At 39.6% G+C, this 14,441-nt stretch overlaps 1 protein-coding gene across 2 annotated transcripts in view; it reads left to right on the forward strand.

Annotated features, from left to right (window-relative positions):
• Nucleotides 1-8,500, forward strand: part of FZD6 (frizzled class receptor 6) — a 44,604-nt gene extending 36,104 nt beyond the window's left edge. For both annotated transcript variants that reach the window (XM_058698745.1, XM_058698746.1), the window contains exons 4-7: nucleotides 2,303-3,320; nucleotides 4,311-4,459; nucleotides 5,601-6,029; nucleotides 7,027-8,500. In XM_058698745.1, coding sequence (XP_058554728.1) covers nucleotides 2,303-3,320; nucleotides 4,311-4,459; nucleotides 5,601-6,029; nucleotides 7,027-7,195 — 1,765 coding nt within the window. In that variant the 3' untranslated portion in view covers nucleotides 7,196-8,500. The remainder of the gene's footprint in view (nucleotides 1-2,302; nucleotides 3,321-4,310; nucleotides 4,460-5,600; nucleotides 6,030-7,026) is intronic.
• Nucleotides 8,501-14,441: the final 5,941 nt, after the last annotated feature.

Consider the following 14,441-nt stretch of genomic DNA (forward strand, 5'->3'; position numbering starts at 1 on the left):
ATAAAGCTGGGGAGGAAGCTGTGTCTACATTTTTGTTTCTTTATCTGTAGAATAAAGTATAGAACCTTTGTGGAAGTCATATACTTCCAGTAGATGCATAATTGTTTTTAAGAACACTTGATCATACAAAGTTGAGGATGTTCATACCTTACACTGTAGGTGGTCCCCTTCTATAGAAACGTTTACAGAAACAAGGAACCATACACAAGAATATTGATTACTACATTATTCCTAATTTTTTAAAAAATGGAAAAAATGAAAGTCCATTGTAGAAGAATGTGTAATAAATGTAAACTGTGGCATACGTACACATTAAACTACTACTATACAGTTGACAAAATTAATGGTTGATCCATATCTATAAACACAGAAATCCAAAAATTACAGTGTTCAGTAAAAAAAAGGATGCTAAGATAGGATATATACAGCATGATATCATTTATATAAAATTCAAACCTGCCAAATAATACTATGTAACATTATGGTTAGAAAATAACATAGTAAAAAATTTTTTTAAATTCATAAAGAGAATGAAAACTGAACTTGTGGTGATGAGTATTTCTGGGAAGAAAGAATAGGACCAGAAAGGGGTCCCACCCGATCTCTAATGTTATATTGTTTTATTTTAAAAGATATAAAGCAAAATTGACATAATAAGTTTTGAAATGCTGGTAGATATATGTGTTCTTTTTATGGGCATACATATTATTTTCTACTTTTATCTAAAGAGTATTTTAAATGTTTTCTTGTTTAACATGGCTCAGCCCGTGGAGTGCGCAACTCTTGATCTTGGGGTTGTGAATTCAAGCCCCACGTTGGGTATAGAGATTACTTAAAAATAAAATCTTTTAAAAAGTAAAATAAAATACATAAATTGTTTCCTTGTTAAAAACTCCCACTCATTTTTAAACCATATAGATCCTCCCAATTAATACTGGTGTGTAGATACTCTACTGAGTGATAAAGTGTTACACAAAATAGAAATATACCTGTGTATCACTCTGGTCTGCCCATAAACGAGGGAGGCAAGGAGTACAAACGTCCAATTAGAAAATAAACATGTCATGGGGATAGAATGTACAGCATGGGGAATATAGTAACATTGTGTTAACTTTATAAGGTGACAGATGGTAACTAGACTTATTGTGGTGACCATTTCTCAATGTATACAAATGTCGAATCACTGGGTTATACATCTGCAACTCATAATATTGTATGTCAGCTGTACTTCAATTAAAAAAAAAAAAACAGCCGGGTGCCTGGGTGGCTCAGCTGGTTAAGCAAGCCCCGCATCAGGCTATGTGCTGACAGCTCAGAGCCTAGAGCCTGCTTCAGATTCTGTGTCTGCCTCTCTCTCTCTCTGCCCGTACCCCACTTGCACTCTCTCTCTCAAAAATAAATAAACATTAAAAAAACAAAAACAAAAACAGCCAAACTGAAACAAAACGGTGATGTGAGAGAACTCTACCCTGTCAGTCCTGGAAACAGAAGGGGCTCGTTTCAGCCAGTTTTAGCTGCTATCCCCTTAGTTCTACGGCTGATCTACTTTACCTGTAGGCACTAAAAAAAAGTGACTTTCCCCAAGACTTATACTCCAAATGCTGTACACAGACAAGCCAGCACTTTTTTTTTTTTTTAAGGTTATTTGAGAAAGAGAGTACGCACAAGCAGGAAAGGGGCAGAAAGAGAGTGGGAGAGAGAACCCCAAGCAGGCTCCATGCTGTCGGTGCAGAACCTAACATGGGCTCAAACTCACAAATCGTCAGATCATGTCCTGAGCCAACATCCAGAGTTGGACACTTAACCGACTGAGCTACCCAGGTGCCCCAGCACTTTTCTGTCTTGAGGCTGCTAACTAAGATAAATTCCTTGTTTTTAGGATAAATGCTTTCTTAAATATTTAGTCTCAGAAGGAGAAATTACTTAAAAATTACTAGTTAGAGGCACCTGCCTGGCTCAGTTGGTGAAGTATGCAGCTCTTGATCTCAGGTTGTGAGTTCACGCCCAACCTTGGGTGTAGAGCTTCCTTTAAAATAAAGTTTAAAAAATAAAAATTGTTTTTTGAGTACGGGAATTTTAATGTTCACATGCCTTATATTAAGTATATGTGAGTGCACTGGGGCCTAACAACCACAAGTTTTTAGTTAACTTCAAAGCTCTAACCTATGGTCTGTTCAGGTTGTGTGTCTTCCCATTAATTATGAATGCATGAGGAAATATTTTATAGTTAGAAAGCATACATTAAAATAGTGAATCGGTCAAAATGTTGACTCTATATATTTAATTTTTATAATTTTTACAGATTGCAATACTGTGATGAGACTGTTCCTGTAACTTTTGATCCACACACACAGTTTCTTGGTCCTCAGAAGAAAACAGAGCAAGTCCAAAGAGACATTGGATTTTGGTGTCCCAGGCATCTTAAGACTTCTGGGGGACAAGGCTATAAGTTTCTGGGAATTGACCAGTGTGCACCTCCGTGCCCTAACATGTATTTTAAAAGTGATGAGCTAGAGTTCGCAAAAAGTTTTATCGGAATAGTTTCAATATTTTGTCTTTGTGCAACCCTGTTCACATTCCTTACTTTCTTAATTGATGTTAAAAGATTCAGATACCCAGAGAGACCAATTATATATTACTCTGTCTGTTACAGCATTGTCTCTCTGATGTACTTTATAGGATTCTTGCTAGGCAATCGCACAGCCTGCAATAAGGCAGATGAGAAGCTAGAACTCGGTGACACAGTAGTTCTAGGATCTCAGAATAAGGCTTGCACTGTTCTCTTTATGTTTTTGTATTTTTTCACAATGGCTGGCACCGTGTGGTGGGTGATACTTACCATTACTTGGTTCTTAGCTGCAGGAAGAAAATGGAGTTGTGAAGCCATTGAACAAAAAGCCGTGTGGTTTCATGCTGTTGCGTGGGGAATACCAGGTTTTCTGACTGTTATGCTTCTTGCTATGAACAAAGTTGAAGGAGACAACATTAGTGGCGTTTGCTTTGTCGGCCTATATGACCTGGATGCTTCTCGCTACTTTGTGCTCTTGCCATTGTGCTTTTGTGTGTTTGTTGGGCTGTCTCTTCTTTTAGCTGGCATTATTTCCTTAAATCATGTTCGACAAGTTATACAACATGATGGCCGGAACCAAGAGAAACTAAAAAAATTTATGATTCGAATTGGAGTCTTTAGTGGCCTGTATCTTGTACCATTAGTGACACTTCTCGGATGTTATGTCTATGAGCAAGTGAACAGGATGACCTGGGAGATAACTTGGGTCTCTGACCACTGTCGTCAGTACCACATCCCGTGTCCTTATCAGGTAAGAGAGCATTTGTATTAGTTCACTGTTTAATTTTAACATAGAGAATGTTCCCTGGAAATACACTCGAACTAATCATGAACATGACATTAGATTTCAGATAAGAAAATCCAGTAGACAGAGGGGATGATTCCCTGTGCATCAGTTGAAACTGGGGTCAGTGTCTCAAGAGTTCTTTCCTCAAGTGTAGGCTTTGTTTACAGTAGTAAAGTGCCTCCTCTAGCTACTCTTCTAAAAAGTAAATTTGGTTGCAAAGGCAGATTAATAATAATGAGGAACAGAAACAGAAGAACGGGTCTGTCACAGGGAAAAAAAGAGAAGTAACTTCTGATTTGGGAGTTGCTTTTCATTCTTCAGTGGTGGGAACCTTATTTGGGTATTTTTAATTTGATCATATTATATTTGGGTATATGATCATGTTATATTTGGGTATATTTAATTTGATCATATTATCGTATCATTTTTTGTTTAGTATACGCTTACAAAAACAGAACTTATTTTACTGTATTATACAGATACTTATTTCACTCCAACCAACCAAATTTTTATAACAAACATCAACAATGCATACTCTATAATAGTATGTTGTTCCAATGGTTTCAGTATAATTTTTTGGTAGACTATAATAAAAGAAAGTAGATAAATACTTAGAGCCAAATATTTTGGCAATTATAAGAGGCTGCTATAGTTAGAGGTGGAAAATGCTGGGAAATCAAACCAAGATTTCGGATATTCTTCCTAAATATATTTAGGTGTTTTTTTCCTTTCTAGCTATATATTTTGATACCCAGATGAAAGTTCTATATTCAGAACTTCAGTGAAGAATGTATTATACTTAAAGTAGCACTATTCATTATATTATGCTATGTCAAATGTTCTATACTAAAACAGACCGAAGATTGATATTTTGTTCAAGTTTTACATTGACTATATAGACTGCTCTCCACTCTGAATGTATCACTGACATTTTTATTATTCACTTTTTTGTAGGCCAGAACAGAAACTCGACCAGAATTGGCTTTATTTATGATAAAATATCTGATGACATTAATTGTTGGCATCTCTGCGGTCTTCTGGGTTGGAAGCAAAAAGACATGCACGGAGTGGGCAGGGTTTTTTAGACGAAATCGCAAGAGAGAGTAAGAACCTATTGAATTATCTGATGTTGTTTTAAGTAGAACAAATACCAAGGGACTATTCAAGTCCTCATCGTACTGGCGTTTCATTATATCAACTGTTGTTTCAAGTTTGGAAATCTTTTTCGTGGAGAGCTCTACTTTATTTTGGCACCCGTTATTAATAGTCTTTGGCCTGTAGTATTCTGTTGAAGTATGAAAGATGTGTAAACTGTGCATTTTCTTTCCCTGGCTTATATTTAATATTATAACTGTTATCACTGGATTATTTTGGGTGCAGCATTTTAAGTAATTTTTCAAAATCAGTGATAAAAGGCTAAGTGGGATCAAATATATGTAAGGAAATCTATAAAGTATGATTCAAATATATTATATGATCATTATTTACTACTTTTATATTTTATTACACACAGTATTGCCTTAAAATGTCACTTATTTGCCTCAAGATGGTAAAATTTTAAACTTACATAGTATAACAGGATAGTAGACTTATATTTATGAGTTCGTTTTAGTTATATACAATGTACACTCTCTCCTGTCAACAATGTACTAGAGAGTTTTTTAAACTGTTCCCCATTGGTTTAATAAACTTTTTTTGTGGTAAAATTTTCAGAACTATAGATCTTTTCTAAGTTTTGAAGTCTAAAAATTGCATTTAACTGGACTTAATTTTTTTGCACTGTTATGACACATCTATCCTGTATTTATATACTCACTTCATTATAACTTGCTAGCTTTATTGTTAGAAAGCAAATCATTGAATTTAACAACGACCATTAATTATATTCTACGTCCTTTCTCCTCTGGTTTACTTTTATATTTGACGTATTTATATGCGATACACAGATAGTCTCCTACTTTATGCCGCTATAAGTTTCCTGGCCCTCATCCTTTGATTTTGCCTAATTCCTTGCCAATCTATTTATGCTGACAAAGGCAACTAACAACGTATGCACAAAAGAGTTCACTCCATGACAATCTACTTCTATCTCCTAGTATTTATAATCCCAGATTTTACAAGTAGAAATCATTTAGAATTCTTAACCGATTAGGGTTTTTTGGCACAAGATAGGATACGCTTTTTGGTTTCTACTATGTGACACTTAACACTTACCAACTCAACCCTCTCCTTGGTTTCTCTCAGTCCAATCAGTGAAAGTCGAAGAGTACTACAGGAGTCGTGTGAGTTCTTCTTAAAGCACAATTCTAAAGTTAAACACAAAAAGAAGCACTACAAACCAAGTTCACACAAGCTGAAGGTCATTTCCAAATCCATGGGAACGAGCACAGGTGCCACGGCCAATCACGGCACTTCCGCAGTAGCGATCACGGACCACGATTACTTAGGACAAGAAACTTTGACAGAAATACAAACCTCCCCGGAAACATCAGTGAGGGAGGTGAGAGCAGATGGAGCGAGCACCCCCAGATCAAGAGAACAGGACTGTGGGGATCCTGCCTCCCCAGCAGCATCCAGCTCCAAACTCTGTGGAGAACAGGCTGACGGGAAAGGCCGGGCAGGCAACGGGAATGATAAGATCAGTGTATCCGAAAGTACGCGGAGTGAAGGAAGGTGAGCTTTGATTTTGCGATCTTCAATCAGGACTATTTTGAATACTGCATTATATATGTATTTATTAGAGCGTAGCGCATCTGGAAAGGAGATGGTGCGTCCGTACACTTCATCCAAGGAAGTTTGGGTTCGGCCTATAAACGTGCTGTTTGATACTTTAATTCTCAGCTTTGAAAAGAGCCTTCGTGAATGTTGTTCAAGTAGGAATGTTCATTTCTGTGGTAAATTGTTAAGGACCGCATGTATATGTAGGGAAATGTTTACCATCCTTCTGAAATACAGGCTATTAAGTTTTAATCAGTACTGTATGATAGTACTAAAAGGCATTTGTCATTTTATGTGAAGATGATTATAAAAGGTTTTTTATTTTCTGGACATGAAAGGACGTTGACATTATCTTTAATGAATTTTTCCAAACGGTCACTGGTGATCCAAACACAGGTAAATATTGAATTAGCCAGAATGCTGACAGCTAAGTACTTTTAGGTCTCCAGGTTTCTCACCTCACCCTCCCAAACTAGACCAAATGTGCCTTGTGTTCCTGTGACAGCTTTTGCATGCTGGATATAGTTAGACATGTGCCTTTAAAACTCCATTCGATTTGTAAATTCCTCAAAGGCAGAGCTGAGGTCCAGTTCATCTTTGTGTTGGAATTACACAACATCTCACCCATGGTGGGAAATGAGGAAAATATTGCTAAACGGAGAGCAGGATCCTGTCTTATGAGTTGTATTCCCCACGATACGCCACGTCCGGCCCGTGCCCGGGTGGTCCTTAATGCAGTTTCTGAAGTTGGCGAAAATTGTATTTGAACATGAAGTAAACGTGTTTTGAGGTGTTAGAGTACACACACACAGTTGTAGTTAACTGTCCTCTGATCAAGGTGGATACTGGTTGGGAATAAAACTCGTGGAAAGTGGGTAGCAGCTGTAAGGACATCGGGCATCACAGTTGTGCTCTGGTCTGTGTGTGTGTCAGCTTTCGTCTTTTTACCTAGGGTGACTCCAAAAAGTGAGGTCCCCGAGACCGGCCCGGTGCAGAGCAGCGGCTTGCAGGTCCCAGGTTCTTCGGAGCCAGGCAGCCTGAAAGGCTCCACGTCCCTGCTCGTTCACTCAGCTTCGGGAGGTGGAAAAGAGCAGGCCGCTGGCGGTCACTCCGATACTTGAAAAACAGGCGATCCCATCGCTGAGAAGTGGATTCATGTGACACTGGAGCGGACAGCACGCTGTCTTATCAACACCACTCTTCTGTTCTCTTGCACTGACAGCTACCTTACCTACTGTTACACTGGAAACGATGGATTCTGAGAATTAGGGGATTTGTTTCGCACAGAGGTTAACGATGGCAATATACCCAGAAAGCGGAAATGTGCAGGTTAATAATATTTTTTTTAAGTTGTGTGCGAGGAGGGAGTTAGAGGAATCTTCTTTTTCTATTTACGAAGATTCTCCTCTTGCTAAAAGTATTTTAAGATGTGTACTATATGCTGTTTTACTTTTATGGTATGAAATCAAGATATTTCTTTGCTGAAGTATTTAAAACTTATCTTTGTATCTTTTTTATATATTTGAAAATAAGTTTATATGTATTTGAACTTTTCTTAGAAATCCTGGAACAGCTATTCAAATATTTTTATGTTACTCGATATTTTAACACTGCTTTGGTAGCCTTTACACTGAGTTTCTAAGAAAATTGAAAAATAGTATTCTTTTACAGTATAAAAAATATTTGACACACCAGAAGGTGTTGTCATGGGAATTCACCTTTAAAAGTCCGCTTATTCCACCTTATCTTCCCTGTGTGAATTTTATAGAGTCTTGCTCTAGGAATTTCATAGATCTGCTGTGCCTCTAAAATAAGGTGCTTGACATCCACCGTTGATTATGTTATGCTGCTCACTGATCCTTCTACAGTTTTAAATAACATGTTCTAAAGGATTAGATGAAATGTTACTCTTTTAGAATTTAAGCCAAGTGCAATTGATTTTCTTTAAAAAAAAAAAAAAGTTTTATGCCCACTCAAGATTGTATATTTATGACTATTTACAGTTGCTTATACTTTTTTTAACTTTTTAACTTTTAGAATACTAAAGTTTATATAGTATCTTTCTCAGACATTACGTAGATGTCATTTCTGCACTTACATAGGATTTTGCCGAACATTTAAAAGTGTGTTTAGCAATATTAGTGCCAATCAAATGGGGGAAAAAATGTAGTCCAGATAAACAAAATGTATTTTATATTACATACTTTAAAATATTAACTATTTTTCCTAATTTTTGTTTTCAAATTAAGTGTTATACCTTAAGGTTTTCTGATGCTCCTGGGTTTTTTCTATTTAGCATTCTATTAAAGCATAAAAAGATTATCATGTACTGTATGGAAAATGTAAATATTAACTTTTCCACATTTTTGAACTTTGTATACAAAAACATTGTATGTCTTTCCAGCAATAAAATTTTCTTTGAGAGATTATGGAGTATTGTGTGATTAGTTTTAGTGATCCTGACCCTGAAAGTGGTAGAATTTTTCAGATCAGTGGCCCCATGATTAATAACTTGGAAGCTTTTTTTTTTTTTAAACTGGAAGAGAAGACAGGACTATTTTTCATCTGTTACAATTTCTTTCCAGAATATACATTATACAGCCATATTTACCATAACCTTTTAAAGCCAGTGTGAGATCTGAAGGATGGGGTGAAGCAAAGGGAACCCAGGACCCTGCTTTCACTCCTGGCAGTGGGGAATAAAACAGTATCATGCTTAAAACATTTTTAAAAATAAGTGAGGAGTCGCCAGGCTAAGATGTGGCAGAAGAAGGAGATTCACACTGCCAACCCCAACCATTGGAGCCTCTTTCACCCAGGGAACATTCAGTGATTGGATGGTTATTACCAGCCCCAGCGCACTGGGGTCCAAGGGAAAGGGTGTCTGCACACCACACTGCATTTAGAATTGTGACTTCAGCGGGATATTTCCTAGAAGTAAGTGTGAAGGAAAGCAGCCCTGCTTCAAGTTACGTGGGTGGACTAGATTGCCCTGGATTTAGAAGTAGTAGTTCCGGATTAGCAGTCCCCTCAGGCACCAGGCAGAAGCAAATAGAAATCTTGCCTGGAGGAAGAAACGTCATTCTATGTGCTCTACAAATACTTTTTCAAATACAATATTCGTCGTGTCATCAAACATAAGTAGGCATACAACAACAACACATGAATAAGAATTGGCACGGGCATCAGACAAGAGAAGAAGACCCAGAGGTACCCCAGAATTACCAGGCATGGATTTGTTAACCTCCTAGAATTTAAAAATATCAGTAAGGAGGGGAGCCTGGGTGGCTCAGTCAGCTGAGCGTCTGACTCTTGATTTCAGCTCAGGTCATGGTCTCGTGGTTCGCACTGACAGCACAGGGCCTGCTTGTGATTCTCTCTCTCTGCCCCTCCCCACTTTCTCTCTAAATTGTATCAGCAAGGAAAAACAAGACCCCATTACACACCTACTAGAATGGCTGGAAAAAAATTGACAATATCAATTTTTGGTAAGGATACAGAGCGACAAGTAACTCTCATTCATTGCTACTGGAATGCAAAATGGTACAGCCACGTTGGGAAACAGTTTCTCCACACAGCCAAACTGGTCTTATCATATGATCCGGGAATCATGTTCCTAAGTACTTATCAAACTGATTTATGTAGATACTCCATCCATGGGGTGCAGTATAAATCTCCCCTCCTTAAGCCTGGGCAGCACGTAGTGACTTCCTTCCAAAGAACACAGCAGGAAATGGGGCTGGGGAAGACTAACTTTCACAGAGAAACTTGACAAAACACCTCAGCCACGTAACAGAAGTCAACATCCGTAGTCGGGCATGTTGAGAGTAGGTACCCTTCATACAACGTGATGGAAATGGCTCCTGACCTCCGTGATCTTCCTCCCCTAAACCCGTAACTTCAGTCTCGTGAGAAGAGCAAACAAGTCCCAGCAGATGGACATTTTACAAAATCCCTGACCAGCACTCAAAGCTATCGTCAAAAACAAAGTCAGAAACTGTCACGGTCAAGAGATGCCTAAGGAGACATGGTGACTGAATGTAATGTGATATCCAAGAAAAAGGATCTTAGATAAAAACTAAGGGGATCTGAATAAAGCACAGGCTTTAGTTAACACATTCAATTCAGTGAAATGTTCTTTAAGTGTGTGTGGGGGCATGTGTGAGAGTGAGAGAGTGTGAGAAAGTGTGTGTGTGTGTGTGAGAGAGAGAGACAGGGGCAGAGAGAGACAGGGGCAGAGAGAGAGGGAAAGAGAGGCAGAGAGAGGGAGAGAGAATCCCAAGCAGGCTCCGTGCTGTCAGCACAGAGCCGAATGCAGGGCTTGATCTCACGAACCGTGAGATCACGACTTGGGCTGAAATCAAGAGTTGGATGCCTAGCCTACTGAGCCATCTAGATGCTCCTATCTGTTATTTTAAAATAGGATCTTCCTGTTTTATGATTCTTTTGTGTATATTTGCAGATATAGAATTTAATTTTTAAAGATCATATAAAAACATGAATTTTTAATATTGATGGTGTAATGGGTGACCATTAGTATCTTAGTCAGTCTAATAATTTTGTAGTTGATTTTTCCTGGGTTTTCAATGTAGATGATCTTTTCATCTCAATGGTAATTTTATTTCTCATCTATTAGCTTGAACTGGGATCCTCTTATTGTTAATAGTGGTAGCAGCAGGCATCCTTGTCTTATTTTAATGAAAATGTCTACAGTATCTCATCAAGAACAGTGTTGGTTGGGGCACCTGGGCGGCTCAGTCGGTTAAGCGTCCGACTCTTGGTTTCAGTTCAGGTCACGATCTCACTATCTGGGAGTCCGCGCCCCGTGTCAGACTCTGCGTTGACAGCATGGAGCCTGCTTGGCATTCTCCCTCTGCCCCTCCCCCGCGCTGTCTCTCTCTCCAAATAAATAAAATTAAAAAACCAATGTTGGCATTTGAGAGAAGTTAGATCTTTTTTAATGAGTTAATAATGAATCCTATTCTGACAACTTTTTCAAATCAGCAGTAGGTGCTGAATTTTATTGAATGCTTTTTGCTGTCGGTGTTAGCCAAGGTAGCCTAACTGCTGTAACAAACAATCCTCAAAATCTTAGTAGCTTAAGAAACTGTTATTCAGGGGCGCCTGGGTGGCTCAGTCACTTAAGTGTCCGACTTCGGCTCAGGTCATGATCTCACAGTTTGTGGGCTCGAACCCCATGTCTGGCTCTGTGCTGACAGCTCAGAGCCTGGAGCCTGCTTCGGACCCTGCGTCTCCCTCTCTCTCTGCCCCTCCCCTGCTTGTGCTCTGTCTCTCTCTCGTTCTCTCTCAAAAATAAATGTTAAAAAAAGTTTTTTAAACCGTTATTCACGTGACAGGCGCAAATGTTCTTGAGGTATCCTTCCAACGGATTGTTCAAGGACCGACCACTTCCATCTTGTGACACAGCCATCTGTTACGGCTGCAGATGCTTTGCAGGACCGTCTGCACCCAGCCAGTAGGTGGAGGAAGAGAGGGTAACTGGTTGCACAAGAAAATTGTTCTGGATCAGAGCGGAAAGCGGCACGTATCATTTCCAGCTGCATTCCATTTGCCAGAACTCAGGCACGGATGCACACCGACCTGCAAGGGAGGCTGAGAAAGGCAGTCTAAAAAGCGTGTGCCCGGGAGGCGGCAGAAACACCTTGAGTCAGTACCTGGCCAGCAATGTTTCCAGGTACAAAACTAATGTAGTAAAACAAATTTCCTAATATAATTTCATTCTTTGGATAACCCAAGGTGATCATGGTGTAGCATTTAATATACTGCTAGATTTGATTCGCTAGTGATTGAAGATAAAAATGTAGAGCTGTACCTACCTACATTCTAAATGACTTCCCAACCATGAACATATTTGTAATCGGTAAGCTTAAATGTTTTAATCATTCTTTTCTTTTTTTTTTTTTTTTTTTTTTTAATTTTTTTTTTTTTTTTTCAATTTATTTTTGGGACAGAGAGAGACAGAGCATGAACGGGGGAGGGGCAGAGAGAGAGGGAGACACAGAATCGGAAACAGGCTCCAGGCTCCGAGCCATCAGCCCAGAGCCTGACGCGGGGCTCGAACTCACAGACCGCGAGATGGTGACCTGGCTGAAGTCGGACGCTTAACCGACTGCGCCACCCAGGCGCCCCTAATCATTCTTTTCTAACAGCCAACTGCAAGACCATCATCTAATTCAAAAGAAAACAGCAGTTTCTCTTTTTCATGAGACCCGTCTGTGATGCAAAAAGAGTCTGTGGCTTCAGAAGCAGTGATATTAGTTTTATATGAACACGAATTACATGGTGTTTTTTGACCGAGAAAATTGACCTAAATTCCATGGTTTACTCGTACTTAACAGTTACAATATTGGCACGGGCAATGTGCAGCTAACCTCAACAGCAGAAAAGACACGAGAAAGCAGCATTTCACCTTGACTATCAGCCACAAATCCTCAATAGGATTTTATGGAATGCTGTCTTTCAGAAAGACGGTGCGTCTGTTGGGATCCGTCTGCTAGGCTATTTATGGCAGTGGAGGAATCTTTCCTAGACTTTCCTCGAAAAACTAGACCAAAAACAGCTTGTAATTGCCACCTATCATCAAAATCCCAGTTTTAGTGTTTCCTTACTTCTCAGAAATATGCCACTAGTGGGCTCTTCCAGGTACTGCTGGAAAGTTCTAATGTTGCCAAGGCAGGCACTGACCGGTACTCTCAAGAAAGGAAAGATAGAATTTTTAACAACTCCCAGATGCCTTGCTGTTACTTATGGAAAGCATAATCTTTAAAACCTCACTGCCCCCAGCAGGAGTCAAAGACTTAAAGTTCCAGATGCTCAAGGTTTTTAACAGTGGCCACTGTGATCGGTATGTGCAGAAGAATCAGCCTTTCATTAACTCCTAGTAGCCTCGAGTCAATGAAGAGAGCAGACGAGAAAAGATTAAAAGGTTGATCCAAACTTCTCCAAAAACATTGGCACCCGCGACTCAGCAGTAGGGGAAAGTGACCTAGGAGTCATGTGGACACCTCAAGGGGCAGGGGAGCAAAAGGGAGCCGTAGGAAAGGAAGTAGGATGAGAGGAAAAGGAGAAAGGACTGCGAGTGGTAAATACTAGAAATGAAAATATGATGCTAAAATGCATACATTTTAGCAGCCAAATCTGAGACTTTTATTTTCCATCCCTAAATGGAGAAAAGAGACATCCAGAAAACACTTCTAAGAACGGGTTTTTCTAATTGTCCACCAGAGAAGGAGGGGTGAGGGAGAGAGAATCTACTTAAGTTTTTGACAGAAACATCTCAAAGGAAGTTTTTCAGATACATCGTTTACTCCAAACTCGTGCCGTGGTTCATCTTCACTTACGTTATCATTATTACAAATATTCCCTACTTATTTGGTTCTTAGACTAGGGTTTTTTTTAACGTTTATTTATTTTTGAGACGGAGACAGAGCATGAACGGGGGAGGGTCAGAGAGAGGGAGACACAGAGTCTGAAACGGGCTCCAGGCTCTGAGCTGTCAGCACAGAGCCCGACGCGGGGCTCGAACTCATGAGCTGTGAGATCGTGACCTGAGCCGAAGTCGGACGCTTAACCGACTGAGCCACCCAGGCGCCACTCACTTAGACTAGGTTTTGACATTAAGTGCAAAGAGTCCATTAAACTGGACAGTTAACACCTATGTGTATAAATTTACATATGAATTACATTTAGAATATGTTGAGAGAAGAGGCACAAAATCAACAGATTCAGAAAAGTTCCTAACCCCAAAAGAAAATAATAGATCTTAGTATTTTCTTCATCTTATTTTCCAAGGTGCTAACTAAGGTAAAACTGGCTAGTTTGTGGGTTTATTTTCTTGGGGGCCTATTCTAAGATTTAATTCGTTTCACTGCCAGGAAACATGGAAATTTGAATACATAGATTTTAGACGTTATCTGGAACTTCAGCAGTAAAGTACAAGCTCCCCTAGCGGTTTCATTCCTTCCGAATGGCCAGTTCAGTGGTCCCCGTGAAGACTTTCATAAAACAGAAACCTCCAGAGGCGGTAAACAAAGTTGACCACTGGCAAAAACCCTTGCTGGCACATGCAGCCCCGTTCAGGCACCTCTCTTAGCACAGGCTCCAAGTGGAGGAGAATGGACCGCTGTGTTTCTAGAGCTGACCTTGCTGGCAGGCTGCGGGCAAATAAAAACGACAGTAAAACAAAACAGGAGGACTGTGTTTCCTCGACTGACAGTCATCACTGCCTCTTTGTCACTGGTCCTCAGACTCTGGGCAAGGCTCTCCAGGCCCGCCGTGCAGACCCTGAGAGGTCCAACTGCCTTCTTGATGAAGCAAAGACCAGGAAAGGGGTAGGGGACACATCCA

The sequence above is a fragment of the Neofelis nebulosa genome, chromosome 14 (genome assembly GCF_028018385.1).
Source record: "Neofelis nebulosa isolate mNeoNeb1 chromosome 14, mNeoNeb1.pri, whole genome shotgun sequence".
Lineage (NCBI taxonomy): Eukaryota > Metazoa > Chordata > Mammalia > Carnivora > Felidae > Neofelis > Neofelis nebulosa.